The 18,127-nt window shown below is 42.3% G+C and overlaps 2 protein-coding genes and 1 long non-coding RNA gene across 5 annotated transcripts in view; 2 read left to right on the forward strand and 1 right to left on the reverse strand.

Moving 5' to 3' along the window:
- The window catches only part of unc5b (unc-5 netrin receptor B), a 78,540-nt gene extending 72,550 nt beyond the window's left edge, over positions 1 to 5,990 (forward strand). For both annotated transcript variants that reach the window (XM_029120127.2, XM_029120128.2), the window contains exon 19: positions 2,148 to 5,990. In XM_029120127.2, the coding sequence (XP_028975960.2) occupies positions 2,148 to 2,313 (166 nt within the window). In that variant the 3' untranslated portion in view covers positions 2,314 to 5,990. The remainder of the gene's footprint in view (positions 1 to 2,147) is intronic.
- LOC117592804 lies at positions 111 to 6,319 on the reverse strand. The gene is made up of 5 exons (XR_004575764.1): positions 6,204 to 6,319; positions 5,992 to 6,034; positions 5,799 to 5,847; positions 2,105 to 2,306; positions 111 to 787 (listed from the first exon to the last, which is right to left on the reverse strand). It is a non-coding gene; the product is annotated as an uncharacterized LOC117592804 (long non-coding RNA).
- Positions 6,320 to 9,676: 3,357 nt separating this feature from the next.
- slc29a3 (solute carrier family 29 member 3) overlaps positions 9,677 to 18,127 on the forward strand; it is a 19,735-nt gene continuing 11,284 nt past the window's right edge. The window contains exons 1-4 of one of the 2 annotated variants that reach the window (XM_034292345.1): positions 9,677 to 9,823; positions 12,195 to 12,571; positions 13,375 to 13,623; positions 16,809 to 16,891. In XM_034292345.1, the coding sequence (XP_034148236.1) occupies positions 12,464 to 12,571; positions 13,375 to 13,623; positions 16,809 to 16,891 (440 nt within the window). In that variant the 5' untranslated portion in view covers positions 9,677 to 9,823; positions 12,195 to 12,463. The remainder of the gene's footprint in view (positions 9,824 to 12,194; positions 12,572 to 13,374; positions 13,624 to 16,808; positions 16,892 to 18,127) is intronic. The other variant, XM_034292346.1, reaches the window with a different exon arrangement.

Here is an 18,127-nt window from a genome sequence, read left to right on the forward strand (position 1 = left end):
TGTGTCTGTCTGTCTATATGTTGTGTGTAATAACCTACCAGTAATAATATAGTTGTTGTGGAAGATGGAAATGTGTTTGCAATTTATCAAGTAAAAACTCTTCATAACAGTTCATTATTTCAGGTTTAATAATATTTATGGGAACAAGTATCATCTAAGGAATGTAAGGATTCATATAGACACAGATCCAGGAGACGGGGAATGTAAGGATTCATACAGACACAGATCCAGGAGACAGGGAATGTAAGGATCCATACAGACAAAGATACAGGAGACAAGGAATGTAAGGATTCATACAGACACAGATCCAGGAGACAGGGAATGTAAGGATTCATATAGACACAGATCCAGGAGACAGGGAATGTAAGGATTCATACAGACACAGATCCAGGAGACAGGGAATGTAAGGATTCATACAGACACAGATCCAGGAGACAAGGAATGTAAGGATTCATACGGACACTGATCCAGGAGACAGGGAATGTAAGGATTCATAAAGACACAGATCCAAGAGACATACTGTAGGTAATCAAGGAATGTCAGTTACCCAGACAACTTGGTGAAAACTCCCACTTGACAGCTGGGTCATGTTACTATAGGAGGTTTTACTAACTCAGCTCTTCCAATAAGGAGTCCTGCTCTCCTTTACAATACAAGGAACAGGAGGCCCTAGCTGCTGTTAAGACGTTCCTCCAAAATGTAGACTTCTTCTAGTGGTTTCTGCCAGGCCCAGTCTTTTTCTAGTGGTTTCTGCCAGGCCCAAAGCCCAGTCTTCTTCTCGTGGTTTCTGCCAGAGAATGGGAAGACATTGATACAGAGAATGGGAAGACATTGACCATGGGAGACATTCACTCACCTAAAGGATTATTAGGAACACCTGTTCAATTTCTCATTAATGCAATTATCTAATCAACCAATCACATGGCAGTTGCTTCAATGCATTTAGGGGTGTGGTCCTGGTCAAGACAATCTCCTGAACTCCAAACTGAATGTCAGAATGGGAAAAAAAGGTGATTTAAGCAATTTTGAGCGTGGCATGGTTGTTGGTGCCAGACGGGCCGGTCTGAGTATTTCACAATCTGCTCAGTTACTGGGATTTTCACGCACAACCATTTCTAGGGTTTACAAAGAATGGTGTGAAAAGGGAAAAACATCCAGTATGCGGCAGTCCTGTGGGCGAAAATGCCTTGTTGATGCTAGAGGTCAGAGGAGCATGGGCCGACTGATTCAAGCTGATAGAAGAGCAATTTTGACTGAAATAACCACTCGTTACAACCGAGGTATGCAGCAAAGCATTTGTGAAGCCACAACACGCACAACCTTGAGGCGGGTGGGCTACAACAGCAGAAGACCCCACAGGGTACCACTCATCTCCACTACAAATAGGAAAAAGAGGCTACAATTTGCACAAGCTCACCAAAATTGGACAGTTGAAGACTGGAAGAATGTTGCCTGGTCTGATGAGTCTCGACTTCTGTTGAGACATTCAGATGGTAGAGTCAGAATTTGGCGTAAACAGAATGAGAACATCGATCCATCATGCCTTGTTACCACTGTGCAGGCTGGTGGTGGTGGTGTAATGGTGTGGGGGATGTTTTCTTGGCACACTTTAGGCCCCTTAGTGCCAATTGGGCATTTTTTAAATGCCACGGCCTAGCTGAGCATTGTTTCTGACCATGTCCATCCCTTTATGGCCACCATGTACCCATCCTCTGATGGATACTTCCAGCAGGATAATGCACCATGTCACAAAGCTCAAATCATTTCAAATTGGTTTCTTGAACATGACAATGAGTTCACTGTACCAATCAATATGGGCCAACATTTCTAAAGAATGCTTTCAGCACCTTGTTGAATCAATGCCACGTAGAATTAAGTCAGTTCTGAAGGCGAAAGGGGGTCAAACACAGTATTAGTATGGTGTTCCTAATAATCCTTTAGGTGAGTGTAGCTCTTGTTATTCGTAATACATTGGCAAACTGAATAACAGGAACTCTCAAGAACAAATACTGAAATAAATGTTGATTACAAAAATACATTTTCCACGTTGTCTATCTTCATGTTAATACTTATCATTCTGTCCATATGGGTTTTAGTAACTTACCTCTATGTCTCCTCATCCTTTCCACTGTCTCTTCATCCTTCAGGTATCTGAACTACTTTGCCACAAAGCCAAGCCCCACAGGTGTTCTGTTGGACCTGTGGGAAGCATCTCACCAAGGCGACGCTGACCTCGTCTCCCTGGCAGCGGCTCTTGAGGAGATGGGTAAAAGTGAGGTGCTGGTGGTCATGACGATGGACGGGGACTGTTGATTGGTCAAGGATAATTAAAAGAGACTGTTTAATTGGTCAAGGACAATTAAAGCGCAAGGATTAAAAAGAGTGGAAGAAACTCTTGTCCACTTCAAGAGAGAAATAAAAAATACACCAATACTTGCCTATGGATTATACGCATAGATAAATACAACTATGTTTCTATGGCCTGTAATAACTCTGAAACCCCATCTGCGCTCAGTGCTCCCCCATTATCAGCTTCTGTAGGCCCAGGGCTCTGCTACCTGTTGCCCATGTTCAGAATGAGGCCTACACACCTCGCAGCAAAGTTCCAGCTCTACTGGTGTTGAATCATCCCAGTTTCATTTGTGTGGTGTGATTCGTGCTATTTTGAACAGTTCAGAGATGAACTGTTTATCTGTACATGAACACACTGCCTGAAGACCTTCAGAAAGGAAATATTAAGAACTTTAAAGCACAGTGACACACCCAATTACACACAAACACACAGCCAATTAGACACACACACACACACAGTGAGCAACAGGCAGGGCAAAGCTGTCTGACTCAAACCCCTCAGGACACACCACAGACACACAGACACAAAACAGACAGACATGCAACAGACAGACATACAGTCACAGACACAAATCAGATAGACAGCCACAGACACAAAACAAACAGACACACAACAGACAGAAAGACCAAGACCGCTTTTCTTTGTCTTTACAATTACACAATATTGGATCTCTTCAAATTAGTTTTATATATATATATATATATATATATATATATATGTATATATATATATATATATATATATATATGACAACGAAACGTAGCTATCATATCAGGAATTATTTTCTTTAATCCAACAGTGATTTCAGTTTCTTTCTTTCATTTCATTGTGGGATGGAACATTAAAGATGTTATGTCTGTTTCTACAGCAGCAGAGGATCTGTGTTGACAGGATGTCTATTGGTGGGGGGGGGTCAATGGGTCTGTGTTAACCTGTATGTGTCTCTTGGGTGGGTCAATTGGTCTGTGTTGACCAGTATGTGTCTCTTGGGGGGTGGGGTCCATGGGTCTGTGTTGACCTGTATGGGTCTCTTGGTGGGGGTCCATGGGTCTTTGTTGACCTGAATGTGTCTCTTTGGGGGGGCTGGGGGGGTCCATATAATTAGCAGCTCTCACTGTAGACCACATATTATAAGTGTTATTATAAGACATTATGAAAGCTTATACATGCTTGTGGGTGGGTAATGTGGCATTCCAGACTGACTGATTCTTGGTGTCGACAAAGGCCTCAGCTTTGGCATGTTGTTTCAGTGCGGCCCAAAGGCCAACCTATATAATTAGTCGGCCACTGGTTTTGACCGGGGACCTTCAGACCGACTGGGGCTGCGACAAGTCACATTTCACTGGGATGGTCTCCTCCCTCCATCACCCTGCTGCGCCTCTCTCCTTCCACTCATGGCAGGACAGGCTTCTGGTCTCCTGTTCTACGTTTCCCTCTAAGTAGGGAACACTAGTTATCTTTAAGTTATCATCCATGTTTGTGGATAGTTATTTTTCTTCCTGCACACATATAACATGATGCCATTTTTGTTACGTTACAATGACTAGGCTGCTCCCTCAGTTTTGTTTCATGATTATTGAGAGGTTGTGCTCTGCTTTGGTTGCTGTGCTACTACGGATGACAATGAAGACCACAGAGCTGTACGACAACAGAGCTGTTGGCCAGAGAGTTGTCTTTGGGTTGTTTCCAGAAGGCCACACCGGAGAACACAAAGCAGGGTATCTCAGTTGTCGCTGGCTGACTGATCGTTTTTTAAATCAGGTGCTCTCCTCAAGACGGTTCTATCAGTAAAACTGTAAAACAACAAACGGAAATGCCCAGCGGAACATGGTGTTCGGATTCAATGCTTTGTCGTTCTGTTTCGGTGTCGTTGTGAGGAAGGGAACGAGGACAGAATTATTTTGTATATTTGCAGGTTAATGTAGCCTTGAATTACTTGCAGCAATGGGCCGTACATTTTACCTCAAGCGTTTTATACCTTTTTCATCTGTTTCCGCCTTTTCACCTCTACTTGACCGCTGTCACGACGTCTCTCCTTCTTTCCGTCAATATTCATTGCCTTGTTTGTTTCTCCAGTTGGTTTATATTTGTCAGTCTCTTTCTTCTTCACTGTCTTATTATACACACATTTTAACCGGCCTGTTTCTGTTGATGGTCTTCTTGTTACTTCATGCATCTTCAGAATATTGTGGTCCCAATAGTTCCTGTCTGAGGGCACAGCAGGATGTCTAGATGCAGTCCTCATTAAGGAGGATTTTATACTCCAGCCTCTGTTATGATTACTATCACTAGAAGACAAAGTGTTAAACTCATAAGTATCCCAAATGGCACTCCATTTCCTATATAGTACACTTCTTTGAAGTTCATTGGCCTTGGTCAAAAGGAGTACACACACAACAGTGACTAGTAAGGAGCCATTTTGGATGCACCAGAACTCTGTATGCCCGGCGGTGCACTGATTTTCCCATGTTTCATATTCGACAGAACAGTGAAACGCTGATGTTGTGCAAATGGACAGAACTGAAAATAATTGGTTGAATATGTCCGTCTTACTCAACAGTCCTGTTACCTCTCTGCCTCAGATCTTAACAGTCCTGTGTCATTTCTCGTTGTTCATTAGCTACAGTGCTATGCAAGTACAAACAAAAAAAAATTGTGAATTACAGGATTTTCTTTGTTCCAATCTCGGAAAGAGTATGTCTATTTTTTCAGTGACAGTTAAGATCAGGGTGTGTACATTCGCACTAAGAGGTGTAATAATTATGTTTAAAACACCTGTTGCTTCTAGGGCTGGGACGGTATTGCAATACTTCTTAGTATCGTATGTAACGTCTTCAGGAAAGCAACCCTGATGTCAGAAACATCATTATGTGGCTGTCGATAGTCAAATGTATTTATTTTCTGCTGCAAACAGCATTATATTTCATATACAGCAGGTTTAAACGAGCTGAGGAGTTTGGTATGCAATGTGTTTTCATTTTTGCCAAGGCGATTTTGGTATCGTCACAGCCCTGGTTGTTTCAGTGTGGCTTCTCTGTGTTTAAGTAATTGTAGCTAACTGGATCAGACGCCCTGGAATACGGGGCTATGGCAAGCAACAATGGACACCACTGCCCTGTATCGCACACTCTGGGGAAGAATAAAAACGATGATGATGAGAGAATTAGGACAACGATGAACATAAAGACTTTGCTCATACCCTTTAGGATCGTGTTCAACAGAATAAGACAACTTGAACAATGGCCATGAAACTTCTGAACTCCTCTCTCTCCTTAGGCTTGGACTGTGTGATGCCGAGGTGAGGTTGGCTAACAGTTAAGGTGTTAAAAGAGGCCACTGTGTTTCTTTCTTACAGGATGCTATGTAATGTATTCACTGGAATGTCATTCGTCTTTTCCCATGACCCGGGAAACACATGACATTCAAAGGCTTAGGTCGGACTTACCCACAATGCCGTTCAGTCAAAGAGAGAATATGAACACCTGCTTAATTTGCTATGAAGAAAAACACAATTCAGAGAGAAATTTGTTTTCATTTAACTCTGTAAACTACCAGTTGTAAATAAGTGTCTAGCCTTCTTACCTGTAACTAAATATAATTTTTATGCAATAAATTATATTTCCTAGTTTAACAAGTACCTTCGTTGTCTTGTTTTGCTTGTCTGGATCGGTAACTTGTTCACTGTGATACAAAGGGGAAAATAGCTGTCATATTGACAGGCCAGTATTGAGGTTTGTCAAAAGCAGATCCACTTCATGGCAGCCTTTAATCATTTACTGAGGCAGGGATTCAATTCAGAAGCGGGTGATAAGCACTTCAGTTTCTGAAGAAATGTTTAGAGTTGACATACCATATTCAGCTTGTCCGGTGAATGTTAATCTCGGCAAACGCCTGCATGATCCGCAACGTCTATAACCCACTTATGTGTTCATCCTGAACAGTCTGACTAGTCAAAAACACATCGCTTGTGGAGCCAGGTCAGAGACAACTTCCAGGTCAGGCCTCCCTACATCCCTGCCAGCCAGTTAAGAGACAACTTCCAGGTCAGGCCTCCCTGCATCCCTGCCAGCCAGGTCAGAGACAACTTCCAGGTCAGGCCTCCCTGCATCCCTGCCAGCCAGGTCAGAGACAACTTCCAGGTCATGCCTCCCTGCATCCCTGCCAGTTCACGGTCACCTGTCAGCTCCTGCAGCTTTTTCAACAACCTGCCTGTTCAAGTCTTCACCAGTCCAGCATCGACTACAGAGTCCAGCCGCACCCTCAGATCCTTAATTTAAAACCCCTGGCCTTAGTTGATCCATTCTCATTTCCCTCCTTAATCCCCAGTCTCAGATCCATTCCATTTCCTTAATCAATATTCTAAACTCATTTCAATGTCTGGTCCCTGAACTCATTAACTGGATATAATGGCCACATGCCTGTGTGGCTGCTCTGACGAGGAGATGTTTTGTCCGCAGAGCGGAAAGACAAGCTTTCAAGCAATCAATTCTTTGGATTGGTGGATACATCCCTTTATTTGCATACTTTACTAATATTCAGTAATAGGTGTTGACCTCTACAGATTAAGCCTCATGCTCTGATGTTAACTAACTCCACTAAAGTTTTGACAGAGAGTTAAATAGGCTGAGGGTGGGGTGGTGCATGGTTCATGCTCCTATGCAATTCAAACGCAGTTGGGCCAGGAGGGCCTGTTTGGACAAGACGCTTAAGGACCACATGGATAAATGGGGGTGAAACTTAAACAGATCATCGTCTGCACACCATGAATACAGCCTCTGCCAAAGCTTCACTGGGGGCGTGGACACTTCCGCGGACGTCGTGATTGGGTGATGCACTTCTGCATAAAAAAAGAAAACGATAATCTACACGTTCTGCAAATGAAGCAGAGAGGAGGGACAGAGAGTAAAGCTTCAGTGAGTAAAGAGTCACATAAATATATAGCACTTCATTTATGATTGTACTCACAGAACAGCACTTCTTACAAAATAAATATTATTTGATAAAGATCCTTTTACTACATTGACTGGGAAACAAAAACTAAACATATGCCACAGTTGGAAAACACAATTTTAAATTGTCATGCATTGTTTTTAAATGAGACATTGCAATTGGAGGAACAATGGGAAAGAAGAATCTACAGAAAGTGTAACCCCAATTTTGAGTAATTGCCATTGCAATTTTTTTATACAATACTCTGGAGTTTTCAACACACTTTCTCTCATTTAGCATCATTCACATTCTCTTAAGTTGTATGCTCACCTATATATTTAAGGACTATAATGTGAGGGCATGTGCTGAACAGACTGACTGTCATAACTTAATACTGAGACTAAAAGTGGAGACAGTAGAATTATAAACAATAAGGGGAAATTCCATGTAGATCTGCATTGGTGCAGGTCATTTGTTTTTTCATCGTATAGTAAACAAAGTAGATCAAACTGATAAATAATATAATAAATAAAGCCCGATCCATATGGACTAGTTTTCTCACCAAAATACTTAGCCCGTTGGTCAGAACCTTTGATTAAATCTTTACGTCTACCTCTTCCGGATCACACCACTTATCAGAATTTAGAAACATTATAAGTGAAGTGGGCAAAAAAACGTCACCTAATTTCTTTACAATTCAAACGGACCGGCGTTTGGATTGCTTCTCATTTCTAACAGAAGGATATTGGCCTCTTACCGGTTATAGCAAAATATACTATCCCGCAGTGCCCTCTTCTGCTTAACATGAGTACTGCAATACTATTACATGAATCGGTGCACTTGTCGTTATGTTTTCTCCTTTGAATTCTGCTATTTTGTCGTGTGTAATCAGGAGGTTTCAAAAAACATTTCAGAATTTGTAACAAATCTTGTTACAAGGACTTGGGGAGCTTCGGTTCTGAGGTAAATCTTCTAGCTTCGGTCAAATTGTTGGCTCCCCCGTCGGAGTCCATTGTTCAGTACCGGTCTCCAGCCTTCACGGCTGTCTCCTATTATTCCACACAGAAACAATGCAATTATTTGTTATGAATACGTTAGTTAGGGTCAGTGGCGTCGTATAGCCCCGGTTCTCAAATGGACCAAAACTAAATAATAGCCACATATCTATTAATCTGTAATTCCGATCGCGCTTAATGGCAATGTAGACGTCACTAGCGTGTACATTTTCCGCATATACATTCAAAACCATAGACATATGTCTATGTTCAAAACCCTGTACTTCCTGTCGCGGGAGGGTGCGGCTAAGCCCCGAATGTATTATGATCCTATCGACGCCTCTGGTTAGGGTTGAGCTAAGGATGTTGTAAATCGTTACACAAACCAGGATAGTCACTCAAGTCCTTCCCACAACTAGCGACTTGAACAGAGGACTCTGTTCTGCTACCAAGAATAGCAAATATAAGGCTATCACCTCGACCATGCCCCTTCAAAATAAAAGTCCTGCAACACTATAGTCAAAATGTGTAACTCAGGAGACTGTTACAGTCAATTCGTCTTGCAATAAAAGCATGGACGAGTTTCTCCACAACAGATGGAGAGGGAAACGGCCGCACATTGGCATTGTTCTGAGGAGATGTAACACTGTTTTGGTCTTGTTTCTAATACAGTACACTTCAGAATTATTGGCACCCTAGGTAAATATGTTAAAAATATAATTGTTGTTCATCAGCTTGATCTCAGACTTAAAAAACAATCTTATGAATCTAACTGTTAAATTGAATGAACATTTTTCTAAAAATAAAAAATGTTCATCAAAGAAATAATGATTTTATTAAAAAACTACCTGCATGTCACCAACACTGGGACCCTTAATTTAATACGCTGTGCACCCCACCCTTTGCAAGATTACAGCTCTGAGTGACCGCCTCTAAGGTTTGATGAGGTGGGAGAAGACAGGAGGTTTGAGGCCATTCCTCCAATCAGAAACTCAACAGACCTTGGTCCTCACTTGTGGACTCTTCCTCATCTCACCCCACAGGTCCGGGTGCTGTGATGACCATTGCAAAGGCTTGATTCTATGATCAGTGAACCATTTTTATGTGGTCTTGGAGGTATGCTTGTTTTTCAAGTCTCAGGCTATAAAAATATTTTTGTTGGCTTTCCATCCCACACTACCTTAATGTAAGGTCCGGGGCTTTACTGGACCTTAAATAAATGCTAAATCCTGTAATATCTCATCATTTATTTATTTGTAGGATAAGTAGTATATAATATTTGTACATCCTTTTCTGTTGGATTATACATTTAAAAAAATGACATCGGACTATTATTCTGAAGGACAAAACAACAAATCCATATTAGTTATTGTTGCTGCTTTCATACCGGTGTGCTGCTCAGTCAGTACAACAATAACAAGTCTGAGCTACTTTCGAGTCTGTCGTCGGATCCAAGCAGTTCTGAGCCGTAAAAACAACTGACATCAATTAATGTGGTCTTTTCACAAAGATGTAAGACTGTTTCAGGACACGCGTCGAATAGTAGGTGAGTTCTTTTTGACGTTATTGAAGTATTGATAAAACTGTTTATATTCTTGACCATACATCGCGCCTACACTTTCCAATTTGTTGGTTCGGGACAGTATCCTGCAGGTGCCAAGAAAATTCCCCATGGTGTTGTAAGTTACATTTATGGTACTACTACTGGAATGCTCCAGCGGTAGAGGAAATCAAAATAGTTATACCTTTACACGTTGCATTGGGTTGTCCATGGTCTGTTGGAATGTGTTATCACATATTGCCAATGTTAAACTCGTGATCGGTCTCTGTTTGTGATTGGTAATAAGGTGACGCTACATCTTTACTCAGCAGGTTTGCAAACTAGTGGAACTGGAATGGAGGTCAATATTATATTTGCATGATGTCGAAAAGGATGCGAGATCAGCTTTTTACAATTCTAGTCTTCGTGTGGCTAACTGGCCCTAAAGAGGTTGCAAAACTCGTGTTGCACAAGACAATAGCTATAGCCACGAAATCAGATTGTCTTTCTGCTGAGTCTGGGCTTGTCTGGTGGTTTCATGTGATTTCTCCTGTCACGTTTTGCTTACTTGCTTACTCAGTTAACCTAGAGCTGTACGCTTGGGTAATTTGGTCAGTTGCTCCTTTATCTTGCCATGGCCGTCCACACGCAGTTTTCGTGCACCTCTTGAGAGAAGGCTGGCTACATTTTTATGGACGGAATGTGTCATCCTATTGAGATTCTCTGTCACGTTATGGCGCCTTGAAGTAAGCACTGAATGCTGCATCGTTTGTTGGGTTGTTGGGTGCTTATACAGTGGGGAGAGCAAGTATTAGATACACTGCCGATTTTGCAGGTTTTCCTCCTTACAAAGCATATAGAGGTCTGTCATTTTTATCATAGGTACACTTCAACTGTGAGAGATGGAATCTAAAACAAATATCCAGAAAATCACATTGTATTATTTTTAAAATAATTAATTAGCATTTTATTGCATGACATAAGTATTTGATCACCTACCAACCATTAAGAATTCCAGCTCTCACAGACCTGTTTGTTTTCCTTTAAGAAGCCCTCCTGTTCTCCACTCATTACCTGTATTAACTGCACCTGTTTGAACTCGTTACCTGTATAAAAGACACCTGTCCACACACTCAATCAAACAGACTCCAACCTCTCCACAATGGCCAAGGCCAGAGAGCTGTGTAAGGACATCAGGGATCAAATTGTAGACGTGCACAAGGCTGGGATGGGCTACAGGACAATAGGCAAGCAGCTTGGTGAGAAGGCAACAACTGATGGTGCAATTATTAGAAAATGGAAGAAGTTCAAGATGACCTCCATGCAAGATCTCACCTTGTGGGGCTTCAATGATCATGAGGAAGGTGAGGGATCAGCCCAGAACTACACGGCAGGACCTGGTCAATGACCTGAAGAGAGTTGGGACCACAGTCTCAAAGAAAACCATTAGTAACACGCTACGCCATCATGGATTAAAATCCTGCAGCGCACACAAGGTCCTCCTGCTCAAGCCAGCGCATGTCCAGGCCCGTCTGAAGTTTGCCAATGACCATTTGGATGATCCAGAGGAGGAATGGGAGAAGGTCATGTGGTCTGATGAGACAAAAATAGAGCTTTTTGGTCTGAACTCCACTCGCCGTGTTTGGAGGAAGAAGAAGGATGAGTACAACCCAAAGAACACCATCCCAACCGTGAAGTATGGAGGTGGAAACATCATTCTTTGGGGATGCTTTTCAGCAAAGGGGACAGGACGACTGCGCCGTATTGAGGGGAGGATGGATGGGGCCATGTATCATGAGATCTTGGCCAACAACCTCCTTCCCTCAGTAAGAGCATTGAAGATGGGTCGTGGCTGGGTCTTCCAGCATGACAACGACCCGAAACACACAGCCAGGGCAACTAAGGAGTCGCTCCGTAATAAGAATCTCAAGGTCCTGGAGCGGCCTTGTCAGTCTCCAGACTTGAACCCAATAGAAAATCTTTGGAGGGAGCTGAAAGTCCGTATTGGCTCGCGACAGCCCCAAAACCTAAAGGATCTGGAGAAGCTCTGTATGGCGGAGTGGGCCAAAATCAAATACTTGTTCTCCTCACTGTAAGTAGTGTGTCACTGCCTTTCTGTTTTTATCCAGTTAGGGAGAACTGGTAGAGGACTCTTGTCTTTGAGGTACTATTTAACCTGTTTGTATCCAATGGTTTATTAGTAGCCCACACATTTTTTTTATTTTTAACAATGACAATCTATTGGCTAATTGGTGTAGTTATAAACATTTCAAAATGGTGTGTTTAGGACTACAACTGTTTAGAATAATACTACTACTTAATACTACGATCGTGAGGAGCATACATGTGAGCACTCCTTCCTTCTGTCTCTCTGTAGGTCCTGCATCGTGACTGCCCAGACAGGGTAGGCCTATGACCCTGGTGTCCTGCATCGTGACTGCCCAGACAGGGTAGGCCTATGTCCCTGGTGTCACCTGAGCCTCTTCCCCACCCTATGGCCGGTCAACCTCGGGTAAAGCCATCCTGCTAAGCCTGGGAGAAGCCCTCAACTCCACCCTCTTTTCCCCATTCCCTTTCCATCTCTCCTCCATCTGTCGTTTCCCCCCCGTTTCCTTTCTGCCTCCCTCCCTCTCTGTCTGTGTGGTAATGGATGGGAGAGATTCTCTACAGGCCAGTGTCAATTCCTCCTACATCACACCTCCTGTTCACTCGACCCTGATGGCTGACCAGGACGAGATGGAGGATCCTGACCAGGTGAATAACAGCACCAGTAATAACAGGCTCATTTCTGTGCTTATGTTTGGAGAATCCTGACCAGGTGATTAACAGCACCAGTAAAAACAGGCTCATTTCTGTGCTTATGTTAGAAAGGGGCTTGTTGTTATGCTGTTGGTTACCTGTTGTTTAACTGTCAGATTTCCAAATGCAGTCCACTAAAACTGGTGTGCTTTTTCCTTTCCCCATAACATATCTAGCTCTTCACATTATACACTTATGTGAAGAAGGTAGTACACCCTCTGGGAAAGTTTTGCCTGCCTTAACCCCCGTGTCCACATAAGCATGCTGTTTTAGGGTTCCTTCACCATGTACTTCATTCTGCTTAACTTAAACCTATGGTCCTTATTAGAGGACAGTTGTCTGTGCCATGCTTTGGTAATATACTTATCAGGTCCACCAATCCCAAATAGCTAAGAGAAATAAAAAATGCATACACTATCAAAGCTCAGGTCTTAGGAGGTTAAAACTGGCATTCTCTGCACTGACCAGGAAAGAATGGGTCTGTAAAATATCCCTGCAGAACCCCACATTCCCTTTCCCTAACCACTGTTTTTAATGGAGGCCCTGCACCTGATACACATTCAAATGTAAAATGGCACACAGGTGACAGATTCCTGACATTAATCAACTGTGCTCAGTAGCTTGCTTTTAATGTAATTTGTTAAGTTAGATTATCTTTTATTAGTCAATTGTTTGACGTGAAGACTACATATCCGTATGTCCAAGTATGTGAGACAACTTTCAAGGGTTTGTACTCATTTTTTTTTACATGACTGTAGCTGGACCGGGCCCCTCTCCTTCTCAAGCAGCCCCACATGGGGCTCTCAGGGGCCAACGGGGGCCCTCTAATCTCCCGCTGTCCAGGGGACTCTTACTGCCTGGTGTACATGATCTTCTTCCTGCTGGGAATCGGCTCACTGCTGCCCTGGAACTTCTTCATCACAGCCAAACACTACTGGATTTATAAGCTGAGTAACAACAAAACTGCATCAGCTGCTCACGGAGAGGAGCAACGCCCAGATCTTAGTGTGAGTCGGTGCGTCTGAAGCATGCTTGCATTTCTAAACTGGCCCTGACGTCCTAACATAGGCAAATCATGCAGTGTGTGGATGTTTTGACAGTAATAAATTATGAATTTGTGTTCATCCCAAAAAGGTCCTCATGAGTGTTGTGGTGTGTGTAAAGCACTGCCTTGGTTACTTTTGGAATTTATTCTGAGTGTTCTTTCACTTCTCAGTGATCGTAAGCAACACAGTTATCTTAGGAAAGACTGATAGAGAGGTTGAGAGAGAGATGGTGGTTGGAGGGCGAGAATGAGAGAATTAGGTTTTTTTGTTGCTTGTTATTCTAAGAAATTGTGATTTCTGAAGGTTATCGTCTTTGGAACAATGCAGGTGTGGGCATTTTGCTCATACTCTTTATTTCCTAGCGTTTCTAGAACCAAAACGTAATCGAGTACGGAATTCTTGAGGGAATTCCACCACTATAAGGAACAAGGGACACAGACTGAGACCAAGGTGTCCTTTACAGCTGGGACCTGCTTACACATGTTTACACATACAGTTTAGTTTCAGTGGATTTTGGGCATTCAACACATCAATAAATGTAGCTTCTTTTAAGTATTATACCTTAGTCAATGCACAGAATACAAAAGCTTGCAAAAACAATTACAAGTAACACAAAAATAAAAATCTGTTTGGATAAAAAGATCACAGTTAACACCGACAGCTGCAGACGGTTATATTTACACAGAGGGTATTCTTCTGGTAGCACAATAACTTGCATTGCCCAAAACGGTTACAAGCAACACAAACAAAAATCTTTAAAAAAATGTTTTATATGGGCAAAGAGGACAAGAGTACCCAGTTTAAGTTTGGTCTGCAGACTTCCATAAGCAAGGAGCGTAACTGGAAAAGGCAGTCGTACCTTATTATGTGGAGATTGCTGGGGAATTCTCTTTAAAGCACTTTTATTTAGAAGTATTTTATAGATCTGTTTCAAGGACAGTGAGGTCCAGCCCACTCTTTGATATAAACTGCAGTGGTGTGTTCTGTAGCTAACACCCGAAATAAACCTGAGTGCACAATAAGCAGCATCCCGTGGTCTGTGTGGATGCCGTAGCATGTAGATAATATCCACATTATCTATAACCAACATGAAAGTAGCTTACACAATTCCTTTCTATTTGTGGAGGACAAACATGTTCTGTTTCTGTAGAGGAAGACTAGCTTGATCTTTAGACTTTACAGAGTTCATCAACATGTATTTTAAGCCAAGTATTTATATGCAGAGACTTGATTAATTCGAGAGCCATCTATGTATGTGAGTGCAAGTGTATATTCAAACAGCTTTTCTGACTTATTAAATATCATAATGTGTTTTCTTTGCAGTTTAATGCTGAAGTATGTAAGTTGTTTTTGTATTAACACATTGCTATTCTATTAATCTGGAGCGTGAATGAATTCCAACTGATCAGATGGTCCCAGGCCCGCATCTTAAAAGCTCTGTATACGCTGTGCTGCTGCCAAGGAATAAAAGTGGTCGACCCACGCAGTGGCAGGAAAATTGTTCCTGCATGCAGGAAGTGATGCGTTTGACGTATCAGAATAAGTTGAAGCTGAAAAAAACAAGTGACTATAATGTTGTGGCTTAAGAAGCGAGACACGCTAGTGAGACAATTTTATAAAATATTGACCAGTTCAGAATGCAATGGTATCTAAGAAAATAAATTTTAGATCAAAGGAAAGCAAATCTGCACAAAGAGAGGCAGTCAGACGCCATTCGAAAACTTGAGTGAACATTGGTGCTGCTGCCAATCCACAATGGATGGAACTCAAGGAGCTACATGCATCGCATTGCGATGCTGATGAGGCAGTTTTTGGGATGAAGACCTCTTTTCTTAGTTGAATTGAATGGAGTGAACAGATACCATGCAGGGCTTTAAGAGTGAACTGGCGTCACACCAGCGACGGGCGAGATTTCTGGGAACGTGATGCGGAAATACTTCCTGTTCTTGAAAGTTACGTACTTCAGCTTTAAGTTGTAATAAAGACCCATGTAGTGTCTTAAAATCTGTCTCCAGCTGGAGTAATGCTGGGTCAACCATTGCACCAGTAGAGAACATGAGTGTTGTCAGAGTGTAGATGAATTGTACTTTCTTATCTCTTCACCAATATTGTCTATGTAGAGAGTTAACAGTAATGGACCAAGTACAGAACCTTGTGGGACCCCTTTAAACAACTCCAGTGGCTCCAACTGGATGCCGTCTACTCTAACAGACTGACCTCTATCCTTAAGATAGTCATGAAACCAACAACAGGCATCCGGTCCAAGTCCTGTTGATGACAGTTTACTCAAAGGTGTCATGTGGTCTACAGTGTCAAAGGCATTAGACAAATCTACCAACATGGTGGCACAGCACTTACTATTGTCTAAGTCATTAGCAATGTCATTTACCGTACGTACTTATGTCATAGTGGTACTGTGTTTAGGTCTGAAACCAGATTGAATGCTGGAAAGAGTATTGGTACATTAAAAAAATATTTTTTTATTTATTCACCAATGACTCTAGAAAAAAACAGGCGAGCTTAGAGATGGGCCAATAATTGTCCAATTCACTACCATCACTCCCAAAGTTGGAGAGTGGCATTCCTTTCAGAAACCTTTTTTGGATTGTAGGTGTACAGTACTAATAAGAACAATTTGAAGAACAAATAGGTCAAGGTGAGGACATCAAACTGTAGACTGATGGAGGAAATTACATACACAGAACTCTCTTTGTTTTTCACATTCTCTCAGTTCCTCATTTCCTTTAAGCCTTCATATTGAAGGAGAAACATCTGTTGCTTCTATATTGATGCAGTTACAGAAGAATACACATTTTAATTATGAAGGAACCTGTATGTTCCCAACGTTCAGGCGATGTTCAAACCCTACATCTCCAGCCAAGCTCTTCTTTCTGCTGCCACAAAAAGGCATGGGTGCAATTTTTCTGTGATAAATGATAGATTTAGGGCAAACCACAACTGGGGTTAGTGTGAGAATTTGGTTAGATTAAGGCGCTATATGTTAAGTTCAGTGTAAGGATTTGGTTAGATTTAGGCATAACATTTGGATTACTGAGGTTAGGGTTTGGTTTAGTGTTAGGATTAATAAACCAAGGGTTTGAATTGTGAGCATGTCTATCTAAACTGGTTTGGTCTGATCTTGACAGGTCTACTTTGAGAGCTATCTGGCCATTGCCTCCACGCTGCCGTCAGTGCTGTGTCTGCTTCTCAACTACCTTCTGGTCAACAGGTAACACGGGTTCACCGATACACACACCCAGCCCTCTGAGTCCCCTCCAAACTCACACACACCTTTTGATGTGTCATCCAGTACATTATATGAGCGACAGGAAGGCTGTTACTCTGACAGGCTGCTGGTTCTTCATCACATGGCCAGTAGGTCGATGGAAGATGGTGGTCATCTGCCAGTGTCCCGAGGGCTACACGTCCCCAGGCCAGAATGGTGTCAGACTGACCTTTTAAATAGACTTGCAGAATGTCTACCCGTGGCCTGTTGACTGAGATGCGTGATTCTACTGTGGCTATACCAGGTGCTCATTCTGCCATTCCCAACCCCGCCAATCCCGCCTGCCCACTGGCATTCCACACAGGCCTTCATGGTCACGGGTTTCTCACGCAGCTCGGTGGCTTTCAGAGGGTGGCCAGTTTAGACCGGCGAACCAAATATGGGACATTCTCGTGACTTGGATCCCTTTTGAAGAGTAAAACATGCACATAATTCAATTTGACAAATACCTCCTGTCTTTTTTTTTTTCTTTTTTTTTTAGAGCGGCTAATGTTTTCATGTGTCGTGTCTTGAACAAAGTCATATATGCGTTACATTGCGTTAAAAGTTTCCACTTTGTTCATAAAGGCTTCGTACTTGCACACTCACTGGAAGGGGTCATTCGAGGGTCTAATTAGCCCCCTACATCCCTGGCCTCTTCACACCCTCCGCTTCGGGGACTCTTCGGCATTTGGCGAGGTGTGGGTGATCGAGTGGGGGAGTGAAGGGAGTATGTAGGGATTTTGCCACGATTAGCATTTGAAAGTTACCCTTTGTTACGTAATTATAGTAAAGTTAAGAATAGGTTTTTTTTGTTGATGTATTGGGACATGTTGATTAAAGGCAATCTGCTTTTTTTTTTAATGGTTGATCAGTGTTTCATGATCCATTAACTTGTGGACTGTGATGTGGATAAGCCTATTCAAATGATCACCTGAGAACAATCATTTCTTAGTTGATTGTGAGATCATTTCTGTAGGATAATTAGGCTTCTGTATCTTCATGACATTTGATTCTCCTTACGGCTGAAACCTCCAGCCTCTGCATGTCTGACTTCATGGTCCGTTTATTTGACTGCTACCATACAGGGGCGCTGCGAATCCAATATGCTCTTGAAAAAATCTTAACATACGTTCAAATGGCTTGTCAGATTGTGAATGTTGCCCACCCCCCCACACCCCAGTGTGTGTTCTCTTGGCC

The sequence above is a fragment of the Esox lucius genome, chromosome 5, assembly GCF_011004845.1.
Source record: "Esox lucius isolate fEsoLuc1 chromosome 5, fEsoLuc1.pri, whole genome shotgun sequence".
Taxonomy (NCBI): Eukaryota; Metazoa; Chordata; class Actinopteri; order Esociformes; family Esocidae; genus Esox; species Esox lucius.